At 46.2% G+C, this 27,320-nt stretch overlaps 1 protein-coding gene across 8 annotated transcripts in view; it reads left to right on the top strand.

The window, feature by feature from the left end:
* Positions 1–925: 925 nt before the first annotated feature.
* The window catches only part of sh3gl2a (SH3 domain containing GRB2 like 2a, endophilin A1), a 62,164-nt gene continuing 35,769 nt past the window's right edge, over positions 926–27,320 (top strand). For 5 of the 8 annotated variants that reach the window (XM_046326805.1, XM_046326802.1, XM_046326801.1 and 2 more), the window contains exon 1: positions 927–1,185. In XM_046326805.1, coding sequence (XP_046182761.1) covers positions 1,141–1,185 — 45 coding nt within the window. In that variant the 5' untranslated portion in view covers positions 927–1,140. Of the gene's footprint in view, positions 1,186–27,320 lie in introns of all 8 variants that reach the window. The other 3 variants (XM_046326806.1, XM_046326803.1, XM_046326799.1) reach the window with 1 other exon arrangement.

Genomic DNA, 27,320 nt, shown 5'->3' with positions numbered 1-27,320 from the left:
TAGCTAGGCTACTTTTTGATAGTAAACAGGCCAAGAATATTGTGATGGGCGGATGGTGTGTAGGCTAGGTGTGTTAGACTATTCAGTATGTGTGAACACATGTGATGTTTTAGTCGTATAATTATTGGAATTAAGTTTAGAATAGAATAGGCTCAACTTTTGAGCTCATGTATGTTTTATGTGTATTCATTGTTGTTCTTAATCTGGACCTTTACGACTTCAGTTGGATTGTAGTCATAAGTGTCGAATCTATTCAATGTGTTAACTAGGAAAGGACCTTTAGCTCTCTGTGCCCAATCGTTCCTGCTAGAGCGCCTATGCTGGTTGCTGTCCATGGTGCTAGAACCGGCTACGTACGTGGTGCTGAAACTCCCAACTCATAGCTACCGCGGATATCATGTCTGGTAGGCTCCTTTTTTAAACCTTTCTTTAACTAGGCACAAATTCTTATTTTCAATGACGGCCTAGGAACAGTGGGTTAATTGCCTATTCAGGGGCAGAACGACAGATTTGTACCTTGTAAGCTCGGGGATTTGAACTTGCAACCTTTCGGTCCAACGCACTACCCTGCCTCCCCATATGCCGTTTTAATCTGTGGTGTATATCAATGTCTTGACAAGGTTTTAATGCACATTGTTCTATTTGGATTTCGTAGACTATTAAAATAGGAATGAAAGGCCGATTCTTGATTCAAGTGATGTAATTCCCTTCGTGACAATTTGTTTTTTCATACTTGTCTGCCATGTCACGTCCCGATTTAGCGCTTATATCCCCTTATTCGCCACACTCTCCTCTAAAATGGCGTGATTACAGCGTATGGCCGTTTAAACATGCCGTGTCGTTCAGTGGTAGATAGACTGGCCAACTCTGTAGCCTACGCTGCTGCTTTAAAAAAAGAGCCTGGTTGCGGAGCGCTGACGTCACTGGCGTGTCGTACATGTGGGTTTGACATTCGGTAGACTATGCTGATCACTGATCACGGCCCCCGCTCAAAGGAGATTCCCAATAGTTAAGAGCAATACAGAGGGGTTTTCCTCGGAAGCAATATCATCCCACGCAATTAGGAGCCGAGATTCCTGCAAAACAATCCCACATCAGCTCGTAATCCATCTAGAATCGTCGTGTATAGCAGCAGGAGCCATGTCTGTAGCTGGGTTTAAGAAACAGTTCCACAAAGCTACTCAGGTAAGCCGCATTGTTAATTCAAATAATACAGGACATTGTCGTGCCTTTTGGATGTAGTAGCCTAATCGTGTAGATGCATTGAGAATGTCAAGGGCTTTCGTGATTGCTGGTTAATGCTGTGTGGGGTTGGTGTTGAACGGTATGTGCCTCATTAGTTATGCGCAGCGTTTTTCCGTGGTAGACAGTTTGTAGCATATTCGCGGTTGCATCATGGCTAATACGGTATATTGTGAGGAAATCGATCTTCCAACTGCACTGCATGTATCCCTTCAATGGCGCTCGAATCCCCTAAATGAATGACATCAAAAGGACTGGCGCGACGCAGCAATGCGCCACGGGCCGCATCATTCTTATCCCTCTGAAACGTGCAGAGAGAGTGATAAATTAACCTTGACATTATATGCAGAGAGTGATTTCAGGTCAAAAGAACAAAATGGGGATTGTTTTCACGATAATCCCTTTGCTCTACGGTCCGTGCTATCCGGGATCCTTGGGATGTCCCTAGCGGATTGGAAAATGACATGTTTTAAATGGTTAAGATTAGGGTTTAGTCTAGGGACGTCCCAAGGATACCGGATAGCACTGACAGTCTACATCACAGACCGTCCGTACAGGACAGATGTTCTGAAAATGTGATTATGGGTACACCTTCTCCACTTCACATGACGTTCCGCCTGTACCGGAGAAAAACTCCAGCTTGGAACAACGAATAATGTTATTATCTGGGGTTTTTTACCATAAGGGCTAGACCAGTGCGTTATTAAATCGCCTTTATGTAACCGTTAAATACGTCCTGGTTGAAATCCTCCCAACGCGGTTGCGCAGGTTGACCTCGCCGCCCTCTAAAACCGGGCATCTCACGACCGGCCTCTAACTGTCCTGACAAACTGTCTAGAGTTAGGCCTACTGAATCTAATTCCTCCCGGGGTGCTTTCTCCAACTTGCTGTCGATGCAGAACACCGTACAATGTGTGAAATGATCCGTCCTTTAAGTATAATTGTAATGCATCCTGGTGGACGCATCTACACACTGCAATATGGTTTAGGGCCATCCCAATCTCTGTTTAGTGTTTTTACTGGTTTAAAAATAGACTATAGCTAATGCTGTTTTAATCACTTTGGACGGATTTAAGACACCGTTGGGAAGTGTCTGTGCGCCCCATTGGCCTGTCCCCTTAAAACGCCCGGCTCACCGCGGTTCAGTCCTGCCAAACTGATGTCCAAAGACGTGTTCTGCACCAGCCCTGAGTGTCTCTAACTGAAGGGCTTACATTTTATCTTCAAGCTGGGTTTAACCTCCCTGGAGAGTTTGCGGGGGTGTTGTGTTGGAGTGCAGGGTGACATGCGCTCTGGGCCACACGCAGCAGGAGGACCTAGAACAGGGCTGAGTCACTCTGGCCATGTCTACACTTGACACTTGCATGTTACTTCTGCTATCAGAATGCGAAGATCGCATTGAAAAGACGGGCCTAGACACACAAAAGTGGCTTTGTGGTCTGATTGTGTTCAGATCTGTCTGACCACTTCAGGAGCTGGTCAGGGCTGCATTGTGTGTGGATTCCTCCTCAGTGTGGATGCAATCAGGCTACCGAAACCGCATACAGTGGGCGACATCATCAGCACTTCTTCCACAAGTCTCCAGAGAACTTGTGTTTTGGGACCGAGAGGCACCATTTCATTATAACATTGGAGGAAATGCATTTCTAGCATGTGAGGAACATGTTTGCTGGCCTTATAAATGCTAGCCAGCTAGCTAATATTTAGAAAAACTATTTTTTGTTTGGTAGTTCTGCTAACCTGTTTGCAATCCCTGTAGTGTTTGTTTGCTAACTTGCAGGCTAGCTACAGAGGTTAGCTGGCTAGTTAGCTACGGTAGTTAGCTACGGTAGTTAGCTACGGTAGTTCGCTACTGCCATCAGTTGTTGTTATCATATTTAGCCTATTCCACCGTTTTGTAGAGTGAATACTGGCATTTGAATATAGTGCTGGAAAAGGTAATCTGGACACACTGTGGACACGGTAGACATGTTTCATGTAGATGCCTGACATGTTCGGAACTCCATGATCAGAACTCTATGATCAGAACACTAAAACGGCATGAACTGTCAAGTCTAAACAAGGCCTCTGTCCTCTCACAGTGGTTTAGTACACTACACACACACACACACACACCATGACATTAGTCATCAGCTGACAGTCATTCAGTTATATTGTATGTGAAGTCACTTGTTAAGAGACAAGCAAAGACAATGACTGAATCATACAGTCAATGAATACTGCCAAATGCACAGCAACAGGTCATTGAATGTCAGCTGCTTCGATCTCAACATTCAGTTCATGTTCAATACACTTTGAACATTGTGTCCCATAACTGTTACGCCACATGCAATGTGTTACCAATGAATGATGCAAGTTAATGGTTTCTAATGTATCATAAGGTCGTTTCAACCTGTCAGAGTATATATACTACTGCTTTGAGGAACAGTGAGACAAATATCAACAAATATTCTTGTGGTAGAAGTAGCCAAGTAATGTCTGGGTAGAATAGTGATGTAGTTGTGGTCAAGTCACCTGAAGGACGGAGCTGTCTGTCACTGTAACAGTGGGAAACCTTATCTCTCCCTTTAGATTTGACCCCGGAGCACCCAGACTGTGTTTATGTGTCACCATAGACATACAGATGTAGTCATACATCGTTGGTCTTTACAGCAGTGGGCCTATATTTAATTTATTACTGTTATTTTACCAGGTAAGTTGACTGAGAACACATTCTCATTTACAGCAACGACCTGGAGAATCGTTACAGGGGAGAGGATGGGGATGAATTAGCCAATTGAAAGCTGGGGATGATTAGGTGGCCATCAAATCAAATTTATTTATATAGCCCTTCGTACATCAGCTGATATCTCAAAGTGCTGTACAGAAACCATGATGGTATGAGGGACAGATTGGGAATGTAGCCAGGACACCGGGGATCTTTAGTGACCACAGAGTCAGGACAGAAGTTTAATGTCCCATCCAAAAGATGGCACCCTACACAGGGCAATGTCCCCAATCACTGCCCTGGGGCATTGGGATATTTCTTAGACCTGAGGAAAGAGTGCCTCCTACTGGCCCTCCAACACCACTTCCAGCAGCATCTGTTCTCCCATCCAGGGACCAACCCTACTTAGCTTCAGAGGCAAGCCAGCAGTGGGATGCAGGGTGGTATGCTGCTGGCCAATATGAGTGTATAAGTGTATGAGTGTATAAACCCCAGGAGGTATAGGAGGAGCTCTCTCTTGCTATCTGCCTTTACACACACACACCCACTGTGCATGCTGCACTCAGTCTCCCATGCAGTGACAGCAGGGCTCCCTCTATTCATCTGAGAGCAAATGTTATGCCTGTCCCCTGACAGAGGAGATCAGTGGGGAAGATGGGTGGATGAACAGGCCTAAGGAGGGGGGAGGGGCTTATGGGTGGGGTCTCCACTTGGCTGACCCTCAACACTGGGACCCCACAAGGGTGCGTGCTCAGTCCCCCTCCTGTACTCCCTGTTCACCCACGAATGCGTGGGCACTCACGCCTCCAACTCATTCATCAAGTTTACAGACGACACAACAGCAGTGGGCTTGATTACCAATAACGACGAGACGGCCTACAGGGAGGAGGTGAGGGCACCGGAGTGTGGTGTCAGGAAAACAACCTCTCACTCAACGTCAACAAAACAAAGGAGATGATCGTGGACTTCAGGAAACAGCAGAGGGAGCACCCCCCTATCCACATTAATGGAACAGTAGTGGAGAAGATGGAAAGTTTTAAAGTTCCTTGGCGTACACATCAGACAAACTGAAATGTTCCACCCCCACAGACAGCGTGGTGAAGAAGACGCAACAGCGCCTCTTCAACCTCGGAGGCTGAAGAAATTTGTCTTGTCACCCAAAACCCTTAACTTTTAGATGCACAAACTTTTAGATGCACAATCGAGAACATCCTGTCGGGCTGTATCACAGCCTGGTACCGCAACTGCTATCACAGCCTGGTGCTATCACAGCCTGGTATATTTATATGTAAATATTCTCATTCACCCCTTTACATTTGTGTGTATTAGGTAGTTGTTGTGGAATTGTTAGATTACTTGTTAGTTATTACTGCACTGTCGGAACTAGAAGCATTTCGCTACACTCGCATTACCACCTACTAACCATGTGTATGTGACCAATAAGATGTCATTTGATTTGGTATATGTTTTTTATATGTGGTTGTTCTGGTTACAAGACAAAGCATCCATCTCTAAAAGGTCAAAAGTGTATGTTGTTCCTTTGAAGGTTTACATCTGATCCAGGGTCACCTTTTGTGGCTTTGGCTCATAGTGGTTAAGGTCCAGTGACCTGATCTGAAATCAGTTCTAACAGATGCAATGATCCAGAACGTTATTGTACTGGATGTCCCAGGAATCTCAACTGACCCGACATTGGCCAGAGCTAATGCTAATGGCTAATTACCCATCAGACCCTGCCTTGCCTGTGTGATTATGTAGCAGATGCTTTGCGGTGTATATTTTATGTTCCATTTCCCTCCTGCATGCTGTGCAGTATCCCTTCTTCACTCAGGCTTTATGGGCCAGGGCTCTGTGGGGAACAGCTGGCCATAAAAAGCTGCTGGTTTCACTGAGGGATTTAGTACACACACTTAAACAGTTGTGTACAGACACACACACACACACACTGTTCACTCTCTTACACAATCTCTCTCGCACGCACTGTACAAGGGCAACTGCAATGCAGTCCATTTAATATTGGTGAGAGAGGAGAGGGAAGCACGGGGCATGAAGGTTAAAGCAACCAAGTCTCCCTCCATCCCTTCACTGGACACGAATCCATCCATGATGTCTACCTAGAGAAGCTTTATAAGTTGAAATGAGACATTTCTCTAGAGAAGTTTAATAAGGTGCAATGAGAAATAGTCTCTCCGGCTCACTGGGAAACATGACCGTATTACGTCTTTGATTTGGGAAGCAATTAGAATGACTCACGCCTAGGATGCTTTTCTCCAAATTGGTTGTGTTATTTAGAGTATTTCTAGAGGAAAGTGTGTGTGTGTTACGCCATCTGCTGACTGTGCCCTTAGTGAAAGAAGAAGAAGGAAATGGAGAGAGGGATAGAGGGACAGAAAGAGCCATGAGTCAGAAGCATCAGTTAGTGTGGAGGAGAACAGATGCTCTCCAAATGCCAGGCTTATATTCCCATGGTAGGATGAGAGGCCCCATACTGAATGTTAGCCATGGCATGATTGACTCTCACACGTCATAGACTACTGCTGATCCACAGCTACCCGCATGAACTAGGCTAACGTTTGTTGTGGGGCAAACACATGAACTAGGCTAACGTTTGTTGTGGGGCAAACACATGAACTAGGCTAACGTTTGTTATGGGGCAAACACATGAACTAGGCTAACGTTTGTTATGGGGCAAACACATGAACTAGGCTAACGTTTGTTATGGGGCAAACACATGAACTAGGCTAACGTTTGTTATGGGGCAAACACATGAACTAGGCTAACGTTTGTTGTGGGGCAAACGCATGAACTAGGCTAACGTTTGTTATGGGGCAAACACATGAACTAGGCTAACGTTTGTTATGGGGCAAACACATGAACTAGGCTAGTAGATTAGTAGAATGCACAAGGTGCAATTTCTAAATTGGGTAGTGCATCATCACTTCCTCTTGTCATGTCATTACTTCGAGAGCTATTTATAAATGTCAGAAATGTCCAGATCAAGTCTGCCATATCAGCTGTTTTTTTTATTTAGGTTTTTAGCCCGTAGATATTGTTATTTTTTTATCACTCAAATATCACATGAATACACATTGGACATGGCAAAATGTGTAGAATTGCAAGAAAATTAGCTTTAAACTTGCAAAATTCTCTCCACCACCAAGAGGAGTGTGAACAGTTTGTGTCATGAACAGTGCTTGTACCCATAGAAATAGATGTGGTGCATGCTGAATGTTCCCCAATGCTGCAAGGGGAGCCCCTGTTCTACCCCATGTTATGTTATGCTAGAGGGGAAACCCTCTTCTTCACCAGAACATGCCCTCCTCAGAACATTGGTTGTAACATTCTGTTTTTAGCCCAGGGTAGTTCTGTAGTACATTGCATCTAATGGTAATAGTCAGCTAGCTTGGCTGACGCTAGCCTGCCTGACGCTAGCCTGCCTGACGCTAGCCTGCCTGACGCTAGCCTGGCTGACGCTAGCCTGGCTGACGCTAGCCTGGCTGACGCTAGCCTGGCTGATGCGACCCACGTGAATCACAGCATGGGGAGAGCTGTGACACACTGGTCTAGAGGCCGTTTGTTAATGCAATTTTGTCTCAGAATTTGAGTGATGTGTTTGATTGGTTCTCTCAAATGTATGGATATGAAAATCCAACAGTAGTAATGGAAGGGGGCGGAGCTCAGGGCCTGTGTGGTTGTCCATAAGTCAGAAAGACATGGAGGAGAACCAACCAGGAAAATCACAGACCTCCTTCATTATAAACACATCGTGCTGACAACATCAAAGAGCCATTCCAAGCTCTAACATCCGAAGGAGGACTTTGAGAGTTAGGTCTTAGCCAGACTAACAGTCTGCCAACAGGTAACTAAAAATACCTTCAAAAACATCTACTGTTGGGGGAGGGAGAAAGAGAGAGGGGGAAGGAGGAGAGGAAATGGGGAGCTTCAGAAAGTGTCTGCAGGGTCTTTGACTGTACAGAAATGGATGTTTTAGATAAATGTCAGAAGGGAAAGTCGGGCCGCCGACACGTTGAGTTGATTTGAATGCTGTCGACATTGGTGATTCTAAGCTATATGGCTACTGTAATCTTCTTATGCCCTATTACATGGCAGGTTATTCCACTGGCTAATATGGTTGGCTTAGCTACATGGGTGAGGACAGGAGTAAAATAACATGGAGGTCTCTGTTCAGTAGAGGTTAAAGTGGAGCGTTGTGAACGTTGTGTGTTAAGTCACTCTTCTTAATGAAGCAGTGTTTTTTTTCACTCCACTGCTGTGTCTGATAAATGATTCAGGCCTCTTGTGCTTTCTTCTTCTGAGAGTTACTGTGGCACAGATAGACCGCAGCAAGACAGCGTGCGAGCAGGTGTGTGTGTGTGTGTGTGTGTGTGTGTGTGTGTGTGTGTGTGTGTGTGTGTGTGTGTGTGTGTGTGTGTGTGTGTGTGTGTGTGTGTGTGTGTGTGTGTGTGTGTGTGTGTGTGTGTGTATTCCTCAGATATGATGCTGCAGTTTCTCTATGGATATCAGGTGGCACTAAGAGCTACTGAACCAGGTCAGTGGAAGACATCAGACATGTTTCCCCACATAGAAATTGAATGACAGAATTCATATCTATGACAGGTTCTATTTCTATGCTCCCCCATCACATGGTAGTTATCAGAATAGCATAGACGACAACTTCAAGACGATGATGATGAGTAGAGCGATGTATTACTAACTCCACATCTCCAAATAAAGGACCGATGGGTGGTGTTTCTGTAACTCCTATGGACAGGTGTAAAACATGGCCGTGTTTATCCCAGGGTGGAGAACAGGGTTTATACTGCTCTGCTTTGTCCGCAACAGCTGTGGTACCAGCATGAAGCTGGTACCACAGCTTCATGTTTTGGAAAGGTTGGGTGTGTGTGTGTGACCGAGACAGAGACATCTCTCCATAATACATGGAGGTGCATTCAACCTCTTATCTCTATCAGTCCAGCGTGGGAAGAGCTGTAACTGATTCAACTTCTTATCTCTATCAGTCCAGTGTGGGAAGAGCTGCAACTGATTCAACTTCTTATCTCTATCAGTCCAGTGTGGGAAGAGCTGTAACTGATTCAACTTCTTATCTCTATCAGTCCAGTGTGGGAAGAGCTGCAACTGATTCAACTTCTTATCTCTATCAGTCCAGCGTGGGAAGAGCTGCAACTGATTCAACTTCTTATCTCTATCAGTCCAGCGTGGGAAGAGCTGCAACTGATTCAACTTCTTATCTCTATCAGTCCAGCGTGGGAAGAGCTGCAACTGATTCAACTTCTTATCTCTATCAGTCCAGCGTGGGAAGAGCTGCAACTGATTCAACTTCTTATCTCTATCAGTCCAGCGTGGGAAGAGCTGCAACTGATTCAACTTCTTATCTCTATCAGTCCAGCGTGGGAAGAGCTGCAACTGATTCAACTTCTTATCTCTATCAGTCCAGCGTGGGAAGAGCTGCAACTGATTCAACTTCTTATCTCTATCATTCCAGCGTGGGAAGAGCTGTAACTGAATACTATCTGTTATAGACTACAGCTGCCATCATCATGCAGATATGGGATCAGAACAGCATGAACACATGAGGCAAGGTTATGTGCACATCACAAGTGCAAGAGGAATTGAGAAACTACAGCAGTGGTTCTTTCCTACTTCTTCTTCTCTGTCTCTTTTGTGTTGTACAGTAGTTCCCCCTTCAGGGAGAAAATAATAAGTCGGTCCCATCTAGCCACAATTCTCCTAATTAGAGATGGACAGTAGTCTATTAGAAGAGAAGTCTCTCTCTATCTCTGCCTCTCTCTCTCTCTCTCTGCCTCCCCCTCTCTCTCTCTCGATCTCTGCCTCTCTCTCTCTATCTCTGCCTCTCTCTATCTCTCTCTCTCTCCCTCTCTCTCTCTCTCTCTCTCTCTCTCTCTGCCTTCTCTCTCTCTCTCTCTCTCTCTCTCTCTCTGCCTCCCTCTCTCTCTCTCTCTTCCTCCTCTCTCTCTCTCTCTCTCTCTCCTCTCTCTCTCTCTCTCTCTCTCTCTCTCTCTCTGCCTTCTCTCTCTCTCTCTCTCTCTCTGCCTTCTCTCTCTCTCTCTCTCTCTCTCTGCTCTGCCCCCTCTCTCTCTCTCTCTTCCTCCTCTCTCTCTCTCTCTCTCTCTCCTCCTCTCTCTCTCTCTCTCTCTCTCTCTGCCTCCTCTCTCTCTCTCTCTCTCTCTCTTCTGAAGTGTGTGCAGCATTTTTAAAACCTTTCGGTCTTGCATGACTTTTGTACACTTAAGATTACCTCTGCACTAATCTTTAATAATGAAGTAGATGTAGAAGCACGGTGGTTAGGAAAAACTCCCTAGAAAGGCCAGAACCTAGGAAGAAACCTAGAGAGGAACCAGGCCATGAGGGGTGGCCAGTCCTCTTCTGGCTGTGCCGGGTGGAGATTATAACAGTACATGACCATTAAGGCCAGATTGTTCCGCAAGATGTTCAAAGATGACCAGTAGGGTCAAATAATAATCACAGTGGTTGTAGAGGGTGCAACAGGTCAGCACCTCAGGAGTAAATGTCAGTTGGCTTTTCATACCCGAGCATTCAGAGGTCAAGAAAGCAGGTGCGGTAGAGAGCGAGTCCTAAACAGCAGGTGCGGTAGAGAGCGAGTCCTAAACAGCAGGTGCGGTAGAGAGCGAGTCCTAAACAGCCGGTGCGGTAGAGAGCGAGTCCTAAACAGCCGGTGCGGTAGAGAGCGAGTCCTAAACAGCCGGTGCGGTAGAGAGCGAGTCCTAAACAGCCGGTGCGGTAGAGAGCGAGTCCTAAACTGCAGGTGCGGTAGAGAGCGAGTCCTAAACAGCCGGTGCGGTAGAGAGCGAGTCCTAAACAGCCGGTGCGGTAGAGTGCGAGTCCTAAACAGCCGGTGCGGTAGAGTGCGAGTCCTAAACAGCCGGTGCGGTAGAGTGCGAGTCCTAAACAGCCGGTGCGGTAGAGAGCGAGTCCTAAACTGCAGGTGCGGTAGAGTGCGAGTCCTAAACTGCAGGTGCGGTAGAGTGCGAGTCCTAAACAGCCGGTGCGGTAGAGAGCGAGTCCTAAACAGCCGGTGCGGTAGAGAGCGAGTCCTAAACAGCCGGTGCGGTAGAGAGCGAGTCCTAAACAGCCGGTGCGGTAGAGAGCGAGTCCTAAACAGCCGGTGCGGTAGAGAGCGAGTCCTAAACAGCCGGTGCGGGACAAGGTAGCGCTTCCGGTGAACAGTTCAGGGTTCTATCGTCGCAGGCAGAACAGTTGAAACTGGAGCAGCAGCATGACCAGGTTGACTGGGGACAGCAAGGAGTCATCAGGCCAGGTAGTCCTGAGGCATGGTCCTGCCGGGAGGGGAGGGGGAGAGAGAGAGAATTAGAGGGGGCTTACTTAAATTCACACAGGACACCAGATAAGACGGGAGAATTCCAGCAGATATAACAGACTGACCCTAGCTCCCCGGCAAATAGACTATTGCAGAGCTTACAACGTTGGGCATTGTGACAGGTGTCCCTTAAAGGCATTTGCTCTGCCTCCTGTCACTCACATTTCCCTGCCAATCAGAAGATTGGTAGTGTCATTGATCTCTTGCTGATTGGTGTAAATTGGTTATTTAAAGGAAGAAGATGAATCTGAATGCTGTTTACCATAGATGGGAGAGATGACAAAGGCATTGATGATTGTAATTGAATGATTGTTTCCCTTGTATTTGATTTACTGTAACAAACTACTGATGTTCTGCCTTTGACCTGTTGAACTGCCCGTATCAAACGTCTGCCAGTGTTGAATGTTATGGTGACAGGTAGACGCCACCCTGAGCCGAGGGCACACTGATAATGTCTCTGACTTTGTGACTCTGGAGCGGCTGTTGTGTCTTCCTCTCAGCCTCTCAGGCTAGTGTTTCCAGAACATTTGGTGCCGTCTGATTAGAGTATAAAGGGCCCATCTCCAAGAGGCCAGCGAGACAAAACATCCACGACTGCTCTTCACAATCCCCTTTCCATGGCTTGTTGCAGAGGGAGAGAATCCATCCACTGTAGTAGCAAGCAGTCCCTGCAGCAAGGCCACACACAAACAAACACAATCATATTCAGCCTGTGTGTGTTTGCTGTGTCTGTGCCGAGTTGGAAGAGGGTACAACACCATGTACATCAACAGTGTCTGGAGGACACCCGTCATTAGCTGTCATCATTAGAACAGTCCAAAGGCTGCCTCTAGCACTGCAGACCAGGGTCACTCAGTACATGGGAATCCCTTTCAGCTCAGGAAGATGTAGCTATGGATTCCCAGGATGCCGTTGGATACCTTCTGCCATTTTGTTCTCATGGAATAATGTCAGAACATGATGGGTTTTTATAAGCAACGTAAATCCTGTTTTTTAGAGATTTCATGTGTAATATTTAGTGTATTCAGGACCATGGTATAATCCACCTGGCCATAGTAATGCAGCAACGTATAACATTTAGCATGGTGTCTTTGGGATGGATGTAGTTGGAGTCTTTGTTGAGGAGAGAGAGGCGTTGTGGGGAGAGGCGTTGTGGGGAGAGGCGTTGTGGGGAGAGGCGTTGTGGGGAGAGGCGTTGTGGGGAGAGGCGTTAGGATATGTCTACTTCAGGAATGGTGCATCCGTTGGGATGGATGTAGTAATGTTCTGTGTGCTGTGTGCTTGGTCAATACATGTTTATGTGTGCATCCATTGTGATGGCTGATTTAGTTGTGTGTGTGTGTGTGTGTGTGTGTGTGTGTGTGTGTGTGTGTGTGTGTGTGTGTGTGTGTGTGTGTGTGTGTGTGTGTGTGTGTGTGTGTGTGTGTGTGTGTGTGGCTGCAGCCTGCCTAGGGGCCTGTAGGGCCGCAGATTGTGAGAGGAGAGGGTGAGTCATCTGGTCTGCCTCTCCTTCCTCTTTCTCATTCTGCTGCTCCTAGTCATGTATACTGCAGTGCAGTGCAGGGGAGAACCGATCCATCTGGGAGATAAGAGAGGAGGGAGGGATAGGGCGAGAGGGGTGGAGAGAGAAATAAAGGGAGATGGTGGGAAAGGCAGGAGTCATGCCGAAATACTGTAGGCAGGAGAACAAAGAAGAGAACAGTAGCTGAGAGGATCAAGTCCCAAACACCCGATGTACCTACACACACAGGACAATCTCTATAGTCATCTTTCACTGACTGGATTCTCACTTCAGCGCTGCCCTAATAAGCTAACACACACACACACACACTGCCTAATAGTCTTACACTAGAACTGCCTCATGAAGAAATCTGTATTGCTCCTGAAACCAGCTCAATATACCTTCATCAATGAGACGTTACTAACACTTTCTCACCCATCAATCTGGGTCTATTTCCTGGTTGATTTTGTTTTTCTTCTAAGCTCATAGGAAGATATTGTTTCTTTGCACCACTGGCAAAAGTCCATTACTCAGTTATTGATGGGTGGAGTAAATGCCTTTACAGCGGTTGTATTGATTTGGGAAAAGACTGTTATAGTGAGAGATGGTGGCGAGTAGCTATGAATCTCCAATGCTGCCTTTACTCCCTGTACTGAGCTTCAGTGAATACTCTTAGGCTAAAGCACCCGAAGACCCAAGGATCCATGGATATTGTTCTGTTAGGAGTGGAGAATGGTACATTTGTCAATTGAATTGTCCTAGAATGGACTAGCCGACAAATGTGCGTGGGTGTGTGTGTTCGTTCCTTGGTGCGTGGGTGTGTGTGTTCGTTCCTTGGTGCGTGGGTGTGTGTGTTCGTTCGTTGGTGTGTGTGTGTGTTCGTTCCTTGGTGCGTGGGTGTGTGTTCGTTCCTTGGTGCGTGGGTGTGTGTGTTCTTTCCTTGGTGTGTGTGTTCGTTCCTTGGTGCGTGGGTGTGTGTGTTCGTTCCTTGGTGCGTGTGTTCGTTCCTTGGTTCGTTGGTGCGTGTGTTCGTTCCTTGGTGCGTGGGTGTGTGTGTTCGTTCCTTGGTTCGTTGGTGCGTGTGTTCGTTCCTTGGTGCGTGGGTGCGTGTGTTCGTTCCTTGGTGCGTGGGTGCGTGTGTTCGTTCCTTGGTGCGTGGGTGTGTGTGTTCGTTCGTTGGTGTGTGTGTGTGTTCGTTCGTTGGTGTGTGTGTGTGTTCGTTCCTTGGTGCGTGGGTGTGTGTTCGTTCCTTGGTGCGTGGGTGTGTGTGTTCTTTCCTTGGTGCGTGGGTGTGTGTGTTCGTTCCTTGGTGCGTGTGTTCGTTCCTTGGTTCGTTGGTGCGTGTGTTCGTTCCTTGGTGCGTGGGTGTGTGTGTTCGTTCCTTGGTTCGTTGGTGCGTGTGTTCGTTCCTTGGTGCGTGGGTGCGTGTGTTCGTTCCTTGGTTCGTTGGTGCGTGTGTTCGTTCCTTGGTGCGTGGGTGCGTGTGTTCGTTCCTTGGTGTGTGGGTGCGTGTGTTCGTTCCTTGGTGTGTGGGTGTGTGTGGTCGTTCCTTGGTGTGTGGGTGTGTGTGGTCGTTCCTTGGTGCGTGGGTGTGTGTGTTCATTCCTTGGTGCGTGTGTTCGTTCCTTGGTGCGTGGGTGTGTGTGGTCGTTCCTTGGTGCGTGGGTGTGTGTGAGGGTAGTCCTGGCCAATTTAAATGTAGTTCTGCAGTGCAGCAGAAGTGGTGCTGTACACTGGATCCTCTCATCATTCCAGTACCTGAACATATTCCTTACCCCTCCTTTTCGTCTGAGCTTTATTTTCTTCTTCAAAGTACCTCTGTATTACTCTGGATATTTGCCTGCCAATTCCCTCCCCTCAGGATGTACTGTGTTTTTACTTACAGTACCACTTCTTGGAGTGTATTTGCTCAAAGTACTTTGGTTGTTGACGGGTGCACAGATGAGCTTCCCTGAGATGTTTGTGCGCAGAAATTCTTTGGTTGTGCAAACCCACGGTTTCATCAGCTGTCCGGGTGGCTGATCTCAGACGATCCCGCAGGTGAAGAAGCCAGATGTGGAGGTCCTGGGCTGGCGTGATTATACATGGTCTGGGGTTGTGAGGCCAGTTGGACGTACTGCCAAATTCTCCAAAACAACGTTGGAAGCAGCCTTTTATTGTCCCCAACACAATGTGCAGCAGTGTAATGATCTGTTAAAACCCCCCTAGAGTACATCCTTAGTAACATAATGAAAATGAATCTGTCAGTTTAGCTAGATATGTTTAGTTCACATTGGCTGCGTCTCAATCCACTGCATCCACCGATGGAAAGTAGCAGAGCTACAGCCCTGTTTGTCAGATCAGGACACATCTCAGAAATCAGCTTACATCCTGGATCAGCACTCGCACTTTGTGAGTACAGGCCCAGTCCATTAGGGTATTGAGTGAGCTGAGCTTGTCAAATACAGAGAACGGGTAGTGCGCTGGGCTGACTCTGGATCAGTATTATAGAGGTTAATAGATGACATCCACAGAACCACTCCCGATAATCCTAATCCCTTTGCCCTGGGTTACAACGCCCCGTAGCTAGGCAACTAATGCCTAGAGAGAGACAATGAATGGTGACATGGACACTGATTGGTGAACAGATAATTCCACCAATTATCCTCCCGTTCTAAAGTTCTCTCTGTGTTTGTGAATGACTGACCATTGAAAGGGACTCTAGAGAGGCAATGCATCTCTCGTCATAATGACTGTAGGCTGAAATTGTTACCAGATAGTGTAGTTCTATGAGCTGACGGCACAGTCACGGCCAGTCATCACTCATTCATTCCTATCTCAGCGTTTGTATTTCCCCGTCCCTGTCTGGGAGAGTGATGACGCCTGGACAATAAACTGGGCAGTTTGGTCGGAGGCAGATGTAGCAGCTCTCTCTTTCTCCTCCGTCTCTCCCTCTTCCCCAATAACATCAGTATTCAGGTCATGAAAGATGTTTTATTCAGGAGTTAGATGTTACATATTCTGGGCATCACCTACTGCGGCTGGGAAACACAGGAAGGCTGGGGCTGGGAGGGGAAAGTTCCAGAAGCCTCAAATCAAATCAAATTTTATTTGTCACATACACATGGTTAGCAGATGTTAATGCGAGTGTAGCGAAATGCTTGTGCTTCTAGTTCCGACAATGCAGTGATAACCAACAAGTAATCTAACTAACAATTCCAAAACTACTGTCTTATACACAGTGTAAGGGGATAAGGAACATGTACATAAGGATATATGAATGAGTGATGGTACAGAGCAGCATACAGTAGATGGTATCGAGTACAGTATATACATATGAGATGAGTATGTAGACAAAGTAAACAAAGTGGCATAGTTAAAGTGGCTAGTGATACATGTGTTACATAAGGATGCAGTCGATGTTGTAGAGTACAGTATATACATATGTATATGAGATGAATAATGTAGGGTAAGTAACATTATATAAGGTAGCATTGTTTAAAGTGGCTAGTGATATATTTACATCATTTCCCATCAATTCCCATTATTAAAATGGCTGGAGTTGGGTCAGTGTCAATGACAGTGTGTTGGCAGCAGCCACTCAATGTTAGTGGTGGCTATTTAACAGTCTGATGGCCTTGAGATAGAAGCTGTTTTTCAGTCTCTCGGTCCCAGCTTTGATGCACCTGTACTGACCTCGCCTTCTGGATGATAGCGGGGTGAACAGGCAGTGGTTCGGGTGGTTGATGTCCTTGATGATCTTTATGGCCTTCCTGTAACAACGGGTGGTGTAGGTGTCCTGGAGGGCAGGTAGTTTGCCCCCGGTGATGCGTTGTGCAGTCCTCACTACCCTCTGGAGAGCCTTACGGTTGAGGGCGGAGCAGTTGCCGTACCAGGCGGTGATACAGCCCGCCAGGATGCTCTCGATTGTGCATCTGTAGAAGTTTGTGAGTGCTTTTGGTGACAAGCCGAATTTCTTCAGCCTCCTGAGGTTGAATAGGCGCTGCTGCGCCTTCTTCACGACGCTGTCAGTGTGAGTGGACCAATTCAGTTTTCAGAAAGAAGACAGGTGAGGGGTTCCTTAACACAATGGTATTCTAAAATCTAAATATTGTTATTATGTGTTGATGATGGGCTGTTTCATGTCCAACATTGGCCCTGTCCAAGATGGAGGCAGTATTAGGGGCGTCACAAATTGGATGGATTCAATAAGGGTCATCAGTGCTACATCTGTGGCTAGTAAGGCACACCTGCACATGGTGACACGGCCCAGGAGAACACACACCTGCACATGGTGACACGGCCCAGGAGAACACACACCTGCACATGGTGACACGGCCCAGGAGAACACACACCTGCACATGGTGACACGGCCCAGGAGAACACACACCTGCACATGGTGACACGGCCCAGGAGAACACACACATGCACATGGGGACACGGCCCAGGAGAACACACACATGCACATGGGGACACGGCCCAGGAGAACACACACATGCACATGGTGACACGGCCCAGGAGAACACACACATGCACATGGTGACATGGCCCAGGAGAACACACACATGCACATGGTGACATGGCCCAGGAGAACACACACATGCACATGGTGACATGGCCCAGGAGAACACACACATGCACATGGTGACATGGCCCAGGAGAACACACACATGCACACTCACAAACACTTTCTCTGTGTTTAAACATGCGGAGCATCCAGGCCACACAGCTTTATTACCAGAATCCTATTAGAGATAGGATTCCCCCTACCTCACACACACATACACACACACAGTGTCTCTGTCTCTGTGTCACACACCTGAGTTATGGATGGTGATTATTGCTGTAGGTACATACAGGTCCTTCAGAAAGTATTCATACACCTTGACTTATTCCACATTTTGTTACAGCCTGAATTTAAAATCAAATAAATCGATTTTGTTTCTCACCCATCTACACACAATACCCCATAATGACAAAGTGAAAACATATATTTAAAAAAATGTTGGCACGTTTGTTGAAGATGAAATGTAGAAATAGACGTATTTACAGCCCTGAGTCAATACATGTTAGAATCACCATTGGCAGTGATTACAGCTGTAATTGTAGCCCTGGCAGTGATTACAGCTGTAATTGTAGCCCTGGCAGTGATTACAGCTGTAATTGTAGCCCTGGCAGTGATTACAGCTGTAATTGTAGCCCTGGCAGTGATTACAGCTGTAATTGTAGCCCTGGCAGTGATTACAGCTGTAATTGTAGACCTGGCAGTGATTACAGCTGTAATTGTAGCCCTGGCAGTGATTACAGCTGTAATTGTAGCCCTGGCAGCGATTACAGCTGTAATTGTAGCCCTGGCAGCGATTACAGCTGTAATTGTAGCCCTGGCAGCGATTACGGCTGTGAGTCTTTTTGGGTAAGTCTCTAAGAGCTTTACACACCTGGATTGTACAATATTTACCCATTTTGTTATTTTCTAAATTCTTCAAGCTTTGTCAAGTGTGTTGTTGATCATTGCTAGAAAACCACTTTCAAGTCTTACCAAACTGTAACTCGGCCATTCAGGAACATTCACTGTCTTCTTGGTAAACAACAGTGTAGATTTGGTCTTGTGTTTTAGGTTGTCCTGCTGAAAGGTGAATTCATCTCCCAGTGTTTGGTGGAAACCAGACTGCACCAGGTTTTCTTCTAGGATTTTTCTAGGTGTTTAACAATTACAAGCCTACCCATAACATGGTGGTCACGTCTGGCTCAGTTGGTAGAGCATGGTGCTTGCAAATGACTAAAATGTAAGTGATGCAGCGACCACTATGTTTTAAACTGAGGGATACTCCATAATGTGTTGTAATGGATTTCTCCTCAAACTTAACACTGTATTCAGGAGAAAAAGTGAATTACTTTGCCACATTTTTTTACAGTTTTACTTCAGTGGCTTGTTGCAAACAGGATGCATGTATTCTGTAGGGCTTCCTTCTTTTCACTCTGTCATTTAGGTTGGTATTGTGGAGTAACTACAATGTTGTTGATCCATCCTCAGTTTTCTCCTATCACAGCCATTAAACTGTTTTAAAGTCACCATTGTCCTCATGGTGAAATCCCTGAGCGGTTTCCTTCCTCTCCTGCAACTGAGTTAGGAAGGACGCCTGTATCTTTGTAGTGACTGGGAATTTTGAAAAACCGTCCAAAGTGTAATTAATGACTGCATCATGCTCAAACGGATATTCAATATCTGTTTTTTATTTTATTTGTACCTATCTAGCAATAGGTGCCCTTCTTTGTGAGGCATTGGAAAACCTCCGTGGTCTTTGTGGTTGAATCTGTGTTCAACTGCGGGACCTTACAATTATCTGTATGTGTGGGGTATAGAGATGAGGTAGACATTCAAAAATAATGTTTAACACTATTATTGCACACAGCGAGTTCATGCAACTTATCATGGGACTTGTTAATCACATTTTTACTCCTGAACATAATAAGGTTTGCCATAACAAAGGGGTTGAATACTTATTGACTAAGACATTTCAGCTTTTCATTTTTTATTAATTTGTAAAAAAAAATTAAAAACATAATTCCACTTTGACATGATGGGGTATTTGTGTAGGTCATTGATAAAAACATAATTCCACTTTGACATGATGGGGTATTTGTGTAGGTCATTGATAAAAACATCATTCCACTTTGACATGATGGGGTATTTGTGTAGGTCATTGATAAAAACATCATTCCACTTTGACATGATGGGGTATTTGTGTAGGTCATTGATAAAAACATCATTCCACTTTGACATGATGGGGTATTTGTGTAGGTCATTGATAAAAACATCATTCCACTTTGACATGATGGGGTATTTGTGTAGGTCATTGATAAAAACATCATTCCACTTTGACATGATGGGGTATTTGTGTAGGTCATTGATAAAAACATAATTCCACTTTGACATGATGGGGTATTTGTGTAGGTCATTGATAAAAACATCATTCCACTTTGACATGATGGGGTATTTGTGTAGGTCATTGATAAAAACATCATTCCACTTTGACATGATGGGGTATTTGTGTAGGTCATTGATAAAAACATCGCAATTTAATCCATTTTAAATTCAGGTTGTAACACAACAAAATGTGGAATAAGTCAAGGGGTGTGAATGCTTTCAAACTGCCTTAATGCAATTTAAGGCAGTTTGTTACAGCAGGGAAATATTCCTACAGCAACAGGACATATGGGCATTTTCTGTTTTTCAAAGTGGAAATGACAAACTCCAGAACCTTTTTCAACCTCATACACTACATGTTTTACATTTCCTGCATTGCTGAAAAGTTCTCCTGCAACAGGGCGATCAAATTAAGATCCTACATCTGTAACTATGATGGGTACTGCGGTCTCTGTCTGTGTCATTTGTGGACAGCGTTATTACCAGAACAGGATCCCCCCACCACACACGTTTGTTTTACTATCCTTGAGGGGACCAAACAATTGATTCCCATTCAAAATCCTATTTTCCCTAACTCTTAACTCCTAACCCCCAACCCTAAATGTAGCCCTAAACTTAACCCCTAACCCTAATTGTAGCCCTAAACTTAACCCCTAACCCTAATTGTAGCCCTAAACTTAACCCCTAACCCTAATTGTAGCCCTAAACTTAACCCCTAACCCTAATTGTAGTCCTAAACCTAACCCCCAACCCTAATTGTAGCCCTAACCCCTAAACCTAATACTTTTAAAATACACTCTTATTTTTTTGCTTCCTTCCTTCCTATCTTCCTTGAAGAATGTCACAGATCTGACGTGACTTAATAGGTGAAAGCCATGTGTCTAGCGCTAATCTCTGATGTCACTAATTATAAATGCTGGCTCAAGGAAAAAAAGCAACTTGTTGTCTGTTAGATGTTTGGCCCACTCCTGAAATCATCATTGCAATCTAGCAACCACATTATCTTATGTTATGGCAAGCCAGTTGAGATCTCTTCACATTAGTCTCCCATTATGTGTATTTGCTATTCCATACTAGTTATCCGGCAGTTTAAATCCCATCTTCCTAAATTAGCTCCATGCTTTGAATTGTGTACACACATAAAGACTATTTATTATCCAAAATGCACCTGCAGAAACAAACATCTGTGCATTATGGGTAAACACTGTGCTTCCCTGTGGCTGTGACAAACACCCCAATGAACGAGGGATTAGAGAGTTTAAATTAAATGAGAAAATAAAGAAAGGATTTAGGTATTTGTAATTACTGTGTGAGTCACTTAGCTGGAAGTGTTGGTTTCACATTGGTCATCTGTTGGACATGTTAGACACCTGGTTAATACCTGTGGATAATGGCGTTGTGTTACGACTGTGTTTTCCCCTCACTGAATCGTGTTTGTGTGTGGACTGTGGAGAACACTTGTGGAAAAAGAAATGAATGATTGAGAGAGGTAGAACAGAGACTTGAGAGTTGGTTGTTATGGCAACGCTAAGAGGAGGAAGTTTACTGCGGTTCCGGCAGCCTTGGGTGTGTGTGTGTGTGTGTGTGTGTGTGTGTGTGTGTGTGTGTGTGTGTGTGTGTGTGTGTGTGTGTGTGTGTGTGTGTGTGTGTGTGTGTGTGTGTGTGTGTGTGTGTGTGTGTGTCCACAGTCTCCCAACTTGTACAGAAACACCTTCGGATATGTTAATATATGAAATCCTCAAAGGGGCCTTCTCCAGTCATTCCTAGGAATTTCCCAGTTGTGTGTTTCTAAATGACTCCTTGGGCACACTTCCAATTCCCATCAGCCCCGTCACCCTGAATTGTTTGCCTTAGAAAAGCTTTGAGAACCAGCAATTGCTTATTCCCGTTATCGCATGCAGTAGTTGTTAAATATGGATGAGTACACATCACACACACACACCCACCCACGTATGCTTCATTCATTCATACATACACACACTTACACACACAGTACATACGCACACACATATATATATATATATATATATATACACACACACACACACACACACACACACACCCACGTATGCTTCATTCATTCATACATACACACACTTACACACACAGTACATATATATATACACACACACACACACATCGTGCACACATGTGGTTTTGTGTTTTTCTCCCCTCCCTCCCTCCCCCTGTGCTATCTTAGCTTTATAACCAAAGCCTGGATGTGTATCATGTCAATGGGGGAAGCTGTCTCAGTGCTTTCTCAAATCAAACTTTGTGTCACATGCGCCGAATACAACAAGTGTAGACTTTACTATGAAGAGACTAGGGCAGTAGGAGAGACGAGGGCAGTAGGAGAGACGAGGGCAGTAGGAGAGACGAGGGCAGTAGGAGAGACGAGGGCAGTAGGAGAGACGAGGGCAGTAGGAGAGACGGGGGCAGTAGGAGAGACGGGGGCAGTAGGAGAGACGGGGGCAGTAGGAGAGACGGGGGCAGTAGGAGAGACGGGGGCAGTAGGAGAGACGGGGGCAGGCGGAGAGACGGGGGCAGGCGGAGAGACGAGGGCAGGCGGAGAGACGAGGGCAGGCGGAGAGACGAGGGCAGGCGGAGAGACGAGGGCAGAAAATATTTACCAAGTAGACTAAAGTAAAAAAGAATAATAAAAAGTAATACAATAATGAGGCTTTATACAGGTGGTACTGAGTCAGTGTTCGGGGGTACAGGTTAGTTGAGGTAATCTGTAGGTGTGGAGGCTATATACAGGTGGTACTGAGTCAGTGTTCGGAGGTACAGGTTAGTTGAGGTAATACGTAGGTGTGGAGGCTATATACAGGTGGTACTGAGTCAGTGTTCGGAGGTACAGGTTAGTTGAGGTGATCTGTAGGTGTGGAGGCTATATACAGGTGGTACTGAGTCAGTGTTCGGAGGTACAGGTTAGTTGAGGTAATCTGTAGGTGTGGAGGCTATATACAGGTGGTACTGAGTCAGTGTTCGGGGGTACAGGTTAGTTGAGGTAATCTGTAGGTGTGGAGGCTATATACAGGTGGTACTGAGTCAGTGTTCGGGGGTACAGGTTAGTTGAGATAATCTGTAGGTGTGGAGGCTATATACAGGTGGTACTGAGTCAGTGTTCGGGGGTACAGGTTAGTTGAGGTAATCTGTAGGTGTGGAGGTTTTATACAGGTGATACTGAGTCAGTGTTCGGGGGTACAGGTTAGTTGAGGTAATACGTAGGTGTGGAGGCTATATACAGGTGGTACTGAGTCAGTGTCCGGGGGTACAGGTTAGTTGAGGTAATACGTAGGTGTGGAGGCTATATACAGGTGGTACTGAGTCAGTGTTCGGGGGTACAGGTTAGTTGAGGTAATACGTAGGTGTGGAGGCTATATACAGGTGGTACTGAGTCAGTGTTCGGGGGTACAGGTTAGTTGAGGTAATACGTAGGTGTGGAGGCTATATACAGGTGGTACTGAGTCAGTGTTCGGGGGTACAGGTTAGTTGAGGTAATACGTAGGTGTGGAGGCTATATACAGGTGGTACTGAGTCAGTGTTTGGGGGTACAGGTTAGTTGAGGTAATACGTAGGTGTGGAGGCTATATACAGGTGGTACTGAGTCAGTGTTCGGGGGTACAGGTTAGTTGAGGTGATCTGCAGGTGTGGAGGCTATATACAGGTGGTACTGAGTCAGTGTTCGGGGGTACAGGTTAGTTGAGGTAATACGTAGGTGTGGAGGCTATATACAGGTGGTACTGAGTCAGTGTTCGGGGGTACAGGTTAGTTGAGGTAATCTGTAGGTGTGGAGGCTATATACAGGTGGTACTGAGTCAGTGTTCGGGGGTACAGGTTAGTTAAGGTAATCTGTAGGTGTGGAGGCTGTATACAGGTGGTACTGAGTCAGTGTTCGGGGGTACAGGTTAGTTGAGGTAATCTGTACATGTAGGTGGGGGTGAAGTGACTATGTATAGATAATAAACAGTGAGTAGCAGCAGTGTACAAAAGGGGGGGGGGGTCTATGTAAATTATCTGATGGAGATTTTATTAATTGTTCAGCGGTCTTATGGCTTGGAGGTAGAAGCTGTTAAGGAGCTTTTTGGTCCTAGACTTGATGCTCCGGTACTGCTTGCCGTGCGGTAGCAGAGAAAACAGTCTGACTAGGGTGACTGGTTATATAGGTTCTGGATGACAGGAAGTTTGGCTCCAGTGATGTACTGGACCGTACACACTACACTCTGTAGCGCCTTACGGTCAGATGCCGAGCAGTTGCCATACCAGGTGGTGATGCAACCGGTCAGGATGTTCTCGATGGTGCAGCTGTAGAACTTTTTGTGGATCTGGGGACCCATGCCAAGTCTCCTGAGGGGGAAAATGTGCTGTTGTGCCCTCTTCATGACTGTCTTGTTGTGTTTGGACCATGATAGTTTGTTGGTTTGTTTGTTGGACACCAAGGAACTTGAAACTCTCGACCCGCTCCACTACAGCCCCATCGATGTTAATGGGAGCCTGTTCGGCCCACCTTGTCCTGTAGTCCACGATCAGCTCCTTTGTCTTGCTCACATTGAGGGAGAGGTTGTTGCCCTGGCACCACACTGCCAGTTCTCTGACCACCTCCCTTTAGGCCGTGTCTCCTCCCTATAGGCCGTCTCATCTGAAGCTGTCTCAGTGCTGTCTGAAGCTGGCTGATATCTGTTCAGTCTTACTTGTTTATAGTTTATCTGTGGGACAATATTGAGACCCGATGATATTCAGAATACCAAGAGAATACACCGTGTAATGGATGTTCGTGTGAAGAAATAAGCATGGAATTGATTCTCCCGCTGTGCATTGATGGTAATGATATCATGTGTGGTATCATCATGTGTTGAGCCCTGAAGGGATTCAGCTAGGAATAGACCACTGGAATGCTAATAGAATACAATGCAGTGGAGGCTGCTGAGGGGAGGACGGCTCATAATAATGGCTGGAATGGAGTCAATGGAATGGCATCAATCAGATCAAACACGTTGTTTCCATGTCTTTGAGACCTTTCCAATGACTCCGTTCCGGCCATTATTATGAGCCGTCCTCCCCTCAGCAGCCTCCACTGATGTACTGTAGCCTCTATCTCGGCCTTATAGTATAGAGAAAGGTTGTGCTGTCTTCCTTGGGTGTGTCTTCATAGTCTACAGTGGCTTCCTCTCTTCGTCTCTCCTTCAGTTGCACTGAGTTGAAGGGACTGGATAGGTGAATGAACATGTATGGGAGAGGGTCTCCATATGGCTGTCACCTGTGCTGTGTTCTCAGAACTGCCCAGGTGAAGGAGAGGAAACGGAGGGGAGGGGGGGAGCCACTGACTATTGAGATGCAGCCCTTGTCTCTCCTACTCTGTATTCAATTGGCTTGATGACAGTCTGAGCCCTGAGGTCTGGGTATATCATTACAATCCTGGATCTCCTTTCCCTCCCAGTCACGACCTTATCAACACAGAGGAAATTCAATCAAATAAACCCTGTGCTCAATGTAATGGAACGACATGTGAGTCTTTAAAGGGGCTTTGTAATTACTCACAGCGGGTTCAGTCACCAATGTCAATATTAGGCATATCTGTTTTTTTGTCTGTTTAAAAAAAATATATATCTGGGCTCGGCCGGTGCTGTCTGATTGACGGTCTGCAGGAGCGTTTGCTTAGGTCTGTGAGGATGAGGAATGGGTTTCTACTGCAGTATTGATTTAGGCGTCCACAGCCGACTGCTTGTCTTTCCCAGCTCCCAGGCAAGCCGTGAATAACACTACTGCCCTCGATGGTTTGTCGCTGTAGTGAGACGGAGAGGGAACCACTCACATTTGTCTTTATCAGACTGAAATGTAGCGAATGTTCATTTGAGCTCGACTCCATTTATTTTCATCTTGTTTTATGAGATTCATCTGGAAGGTACAGTTTTTCAAGTAACGTAGACCAAATTTATAAACGCCTTTTTATTTATGCCATGAATATTAGAAATGGCCGTATCAATGTACAGAGTAGAGGTGGTATAGGATATCACTAAGTTAATGTGCAGTGTGCATACTGTGCAGTGAGAAAGTAGCTAAGGATAAACACTGTATGTCATGTACAGTGAGTTGTAAGAAACAGAAACCGTTGACCATGGATGTAATCATTAGTGCAAACACGTTTCTATTGGACACATTCAGGTAGGTCCCTCCCTGTTTTTGTTCCGTTTGGTTCCTAGTGAATACACCCCATGACTCGCTGAAACCTGACACCTGCTGCAGGCTGTAGTGATTCAGAAGCCCCTAGGTAGGAGGTAACCCATGGTCCTCTGGCTGGGGCCCAGCCCTCCTGACTACCCCACCCTCATTGACATGCTGTCATAGCATCTGTCACATACCTCTCGTTCTACCTTTCCATGACTTTTCCTCTCTCCTCCCACGCGTTTCTCTCCCTCTCTCCTCCCACGCGTTTCTCTCCCTCTCTCCTCCCACGCGTTTCTCTCCCTCTCTCCTCCCACGCGTTTCTCTCCCTCTCTCCTCCCACGCGTTTCTCTCCCTCTCTCCTCCCACGCGTTTCTCTCCCTCTCTCCTCCCACGCGTTTCTCTCCCTCTCTCCTCCCACGCGTTTCTCTCCCTCTCTCCTCCCACGCGTTTCTCTCCCTCTCTCCTCCCACGCGTTTCTCTCCCTCTCTCCTCCCACGCGTTTCTCTCCCTCTCTCCTCCCACGCGTTTCTCTCCCTCTCTCCTCCCACGCGTTTCTCTCCCTCTCTCCTCCCACGCGTTTCTCTCCCTCTCTCACCCAGCCCTTCCTGCTCCTTCTTCTCTTTTAGCATATTTTATCCATTTGTTTACTTTCATCCCTGCCCCCCCCCCCCTTTCTATACCTTACAGACCCTGAGGTGGTTTATCACCAGCTCCTGAGAGAGACCCTGAGAATGAACTGCCATACAGTCACCCCCCTTTCTATACCTTACAGACCCTGAGGTGGTTTATCACCAGCTCCTGAGAGAGACCCTGAGAATGAACTGCCATACAGTCACCCCCCTTTCTATACCTTACAGACCCTGAGGTGGTTTATCACCAGCTCCTGAGAGAGACCCTGAGAATGAACTGCCATACAGTCACCCCCCTTTCTATACCTTACAGACCCTGAGGTGGTTTATCACCAGCTCCTGAGAGAGACCCTGAGAATGAACTGCCATACAGTCACCCCCCCCCCCCTCTCTATACCTACAGACCCTGAGGTGGTTTATCACCAGCTCCTGAGAGAGACCCTGAGAATGAACTGTCATACAGTCACCCCCCTCTCTATACCTACAGACCCTGAGGTGGTTTATCACCACCTCCTGAGAGAGACCCTGAGAATGAACTGTCATACAGTCACCCCCCCCTCTCTATACCTACAGACCCTGAGGTGGTTTATCACCAGCTCCTGAGAGAGACCCTGAGAATGAACTGTCATACAGTCACCCCCCTCTCTATACCTACAGACCCTGAAGTGGTTTATCACCACCTCCTGAGAGAGACCCTGAGAATGAACTGTCATACAGTCACCCCCCCTCTCTATACCTACAGACCCTGAGGTGGTTTATCACCAGCTCCTGAGAGAGACCCTGAGAAT

This window comes from Oncorhynchus gorbuscha, linkage group LG24, assembly GCF_021184085.1.
Source record: "Oncorhynchus gorbuscha isolate QuinsamMale2020 ecotype Even-year linkage group LG24, OgorEven_v1.0, whole genome shotgun sequence".
NCBI lineage: Eukaryota > Metazoa > Chordata > Actinopteri > Salmoniformes > Salmonidae > Oncorhynchus > Oncorhynchus gorbuscha.
This window is presented reverse-complemented; position numbering and strand designations above follow the sequence as displayed.